The sequence below is a fragment of the Morone saxatilis genome, unplaced genomic scaffold (assembly GCF_004916995.1).
Source record: "Morone saxatilis isolate NCDOM2014 unplaced genomic scaffold, NCSU_SB_2.0 Contig2, whole genome shotgun sequence".
Classification (NCBI taxonomy): domain Eukaryota; kingdom Metazoa; phylum Chordata; class Actinopteri; family Moronidae; genus Morone; species Morone saxatilis.
This window is the reverse complement of record NW_023339762.1, coordinates 978,037-982,466: the sequence shown is the minus strand read 5'-3', so window position 1 is coordinate 982,466 and position 4,430 is coordinate 978,037. Positions and strand designations below refer to the sequence as shown.

The 4,430-nt window shown below is 37.1% G+C and overlaps 1 protein-coding gene across 1 annotated transcript in view; it reads left to right on the top strand.

The window, feature by feature from the left end:
- Window positions 1–3,212: 3,212 nt before the first annotated feature.
- ric8a (RIC8 guanine nucleotide exchange factor A) overlaps window positions 3,213–4,430 on the top strand; it is a gene marked incomplete at its 3' end in the record, with an annotated part of 11,219 nt that continues 10,001 nt past the window's right edge. Inside the window, 1 exon segment of the mRNA XM_035664370.1 lies at window positions 3,213–3,490. Within this exon segment, the coding sequence (XP_035520263.1) occupies window positions 3,368–3,490 (123 nt within the window).

Below are 4,430 nucleotides of genomic sequence, written 5' to 3'. Positions count from 1 at the left end.
CAGCTACAGCTACAGCTTCTGTCACTCAAACTGTCACTGCAACGCTATTGGTTGAAATACACCATCGCTCAAACCAGGGCTCGCGTTTCTATTGGCTACAGCGCGACAATTCACGGCGTCGTTTAATGGTAGTTTACATGTTCTGTGGCCCGGACTGACGGAGCTTGAACTGTTTTATGAATTGTGTATATTGAGTACAATTCATGTCACTACGGAAACAGTTAAAATGTATTTCAGTCTATGTAATGTGTTATATAATCATATATGGGTGACACTCGGTTAATTTAAACCATTTGACCCCGCTCGCGCGTTTCCTTTGCGGTGTAAATCGAACAAACTCGCACAGTACGAGCACGCCCTTGGCTGGTCGAGAAACGCCCAATTTACGGAAGGTGCAATAGTTGAAAAATGTATGAGCAATAATTCATTTCCATTTTATCACACACGCTGATCCCAAGTTAAATAAAAAACGTCCATGCTCAACAATAAAGCAGTATATAACGTTATATTTATTGTACAGTATAAACAATTAACTATGTGGTATGTGCAGTGCAAAATAAAGAACAGGTTAAACAGTCAAATACAGGTCAGTAATAAAGATGGTCTTGCATTTGACAAAGATCTCTTGTTTAATTAGAAAAAGGACAATCTATTTCTGTAGTTCCCAACCTGGGGGTCAGGACCCCCATTAGAGCCAGAGCTCCATCGGGGGTCACAATGCCTCCTTGATTTTTAAGGGGTGTAAGTTCAACATTCAACTTTAAAAATATACATATATATGGGGTCTATCTTTCAATATTTCATTCATTTCCTTGAAGGAAACTAAATGAAATGGTTATGTTTTAGATTATTTATATTATTATTTAAGATATAAACAGGATAGGGGAACAGTGAAGACCTCAACACAAGCTATATTCAGAGAGCCTTTACTCTCTGATAAACACTGCAGTCCTCCATTAGAAAGTTCAAACAACCAAAAAGCTAGTAGAAAAATTAGAAGAAAATACTGTCAAAAAAGAACCCTATTAAGATTGGTGAAAAATCTAAAAATATATATTACAGAGAATTGTATAAATAGTTCTCTAAATCTTTTCAAAATGCATCCAAATCACTCGTTTCACACAAATTTCCTGCAGTTATTGTATTGTCTGTTTGGGTTCAGTTTATTATCAGTTGTTCTCTACTGTTACTGTTGAATACAATATAAAATATCCATTAAACATGTCCCTTAGTCAGGGGTCGTCAGTTTACTCTATGATAGAAAATGTGTCCCTTAAGCAAAAAGGTTGGGAACCACTGCTCTATTTGCAGTATTACGCAGTTATAGTGTGCAACCTTTTTACTACTAATTTGAGATATTAATACGTGATTTTTTATTTTTTAAGTGCACCTTACTAATTAATACATGTACATGTAAATGAAAAGTTGTGACAATATATATTTACAACCATTTGATACAGGCAATGCGTTTGTTTGTCTCTTAACAAAACTTCTGTGTGTGCTGCTTGTACATTGTTGTTTCAAGGCGTCTGTCGAGTTCAAGTCCAAAAAGAGTGTTCTATTGGCAGTGTGTGCATTTCAAGGATCAGGAAGGGTTGCATATGTCCTCAAACTAAGGGTGAATATCTCTCTAGTTAGTGTTGGAGTGCTCATGCTGTTTCACCTCCAAAGTAGCAAGAGGAAAGAAGTCAAAAGCAGTTATGACACATGGCATGTATGCATATTCACAGGTAGCATACAGAACATGAAGTAAGGAAAGAACCCTTTTCAGCTTTTAAGGACAAAACATGCAGATGTCACTTTCCTCCTGAACTGATGTAATATAAATACTTAGGGATGACACACCAATATCCATATCTGTATGTGTTCAACTAACCATACTTGGAGTGGGCGGACCTTAAACCGGACATGGGTGGGGCTTAACTCGTGCATGGGCGGGGCTAACAGGACGTTGCTATATTTAATAGAAAGATCTTTACAGAACAGCCTCACAATTGAGTCTCATAGTAATGTTTTTGATCACAAGAGTAAGAGAACTATTTACAGAAACTACGGATACTGACACATTTTACTCATTTGATACAACAAAAAGGTAAAAAGTAAAGTAAACAAAAATACATTATTTTAATCAACCAAATCGCCTAACTTATACATAAAAAAGTCATCATATCAGTTCCATCTCATCAGGTTTAAAAAGGCAGCTGATAACATTAATCTGATGGTTTATGAATTTAGCCTAACCATTTCAGTCATTTTAGATGACATGTTTGTATTCAGTCTATCAAAGAAAAGCACAGTTTTTTTTAGTATGATGGCTCTGTCCTGCGAGTGTCCCACATTGTTGGCTTCTACTTTGGGAGAATGAGAGGGTTCCAGTGTAGGTTTCTGTTGGTTTTTCCTTTAAATTGTCACACATCTGCTTCTCCAAGCATGTAGCAGAAACTAAGGTGGCAGTGAAACTCCAGTATTTGGTTTGTCTGCTCTGGGCTGACAGTAGAAACATGGTGGCTCAACATGGCGGACTCCGTAGAGCATTCATTCTTAAAAAAAAGATTTGCTGAATTTCTTCCTTCTGCTAAATGCACTTATTTTTCTCTAGTATTCAAAATGTGTGTCTATGTTGAAAAGACAACATTTTGTAAATAAAGTTAAAAAAACAAAAGCTATACATATAGTTGGCAAACGTTAACTAGCTACCAAATGATGTTACTACACATGTGTCTTATCTTTGAACCATCTTTAAGATGTGGTTGTCTTTTCAACATAGATGAGCCTAGCACATAGCTTATCTAAGTGCAGGAAAGGAGGAAGTTGACTGAGGTTCTGACTGAGGCTTGCTCAATTGTTATTGGAGCACAGAGCAAAAAGGGGTGGGACTTAGGAAGGGTCAATTATGGCTGTGTTCCATTTAGTGTAGCAGAGCCTTTCCAGTGATTATTACTTTAAACATACCATATTATATCTATAAAATAAAATCCCCCTAAATGTCTTCAATACATAGCGACATGCTTGAAACAAACACAAACAGCTAAGTCTATGAGACATTTAATGTCTCAGTTGAAAAAAATATAGGCCTACACTTAAAGGTTGTAATCAGTATTATGAAGATGATTCTCTTTATTATTATCAAAATTCGTAGTTAAGATGAAATACATTTCTAACTGATATGCAAATAATTTAATCTGGAAATCAGTTTTGTTAGTCTTTCCTAGGGACACCTGAACGCAGCATTTGGCTTGCACAAATCCTCTCCGTTAATCGCCTCTACCGGCTGGCAGGGATTCAGACATCATGCGGTCATCTGTGGGTGGTGTCAAACCATAGCGTGTCTCAGTGGCAAACACACGGAGGGCTGCTCTGACGGTGGATGCAGGAGGAAGCTGCGGAGAGCTCAATGACGATGAAAATGGATTTAAATGCCATCTTAGAGCAAATGGAGACGGGAGAGCAAGACAGTGCTCTGGCGGCTCTACAGACCTACAACAAGGAGGTAAACAGCAGCATGAGAACACACTGAGACATGAAATTTATCATAAACATGTATCATCTGTAAATCATGCCTGTTTACTGTCAAAGCTTAAATAAGCTTATATCCAAGCTTTAGGTCAGCTGTAAACATAGACTGTATTAACACATTTACAGTATAGATGATGATGCTTGCATTAAAGGGACCCAACATTATTAGTAACTAACCTTTGATAAAAAGCCTTTAACATTGTGTCACTGGATTATTTACACAATACTGACGATTTTAAAGCTGCATTTATTGGCCGCTAGGGGCAGCAGAATAAGCTATAAACACAACATTCACATATTATGGTAAATGGTAAACGGACTGTACTTATATAGCACCTTTCTAGTCTTTCGACCACTCTATGCGCTGTACACTACATGCACACACATACATACATTCACACACATTCATACACTGATGCAAGGTGGAGGTCTCAGTCGTACCGTACAGTCAACAGGTAAGCTAACATATTGATCATTTCGTCGTTAAACAGTTTTGCTGACAGAGCCAACAGGCTGACAGTTCTCATAAAATTACTACTTTAGTTCTCGTAATATTAACGACTTTATTCTCACAATATTATGACTTCATTAACGTAATATTACGGACTTTATTACTCGCAATATTACGACTTTTTTTCTCCGTAATGTTACGACCTTTATTCTCGTAAGACCTAATCATTATGACTTTATTCTCGTAATATTACGACTTTTTTCTCGCTAATGCTTAACGCACTTTATTCGTCAGGCCCTAATACTCCGTCCATACAAACAGGTCCACACATTGAGCAGACAGCTTTAGTGTTCTTTGAGATAAGGGAGGGCAATCTAGGCAATAAACAATATCATGATCTATTTTTGCAATCACGATCCATGATCTAAATTGTAATCTGTTTTTCTCAATTTTGAAATGCCCT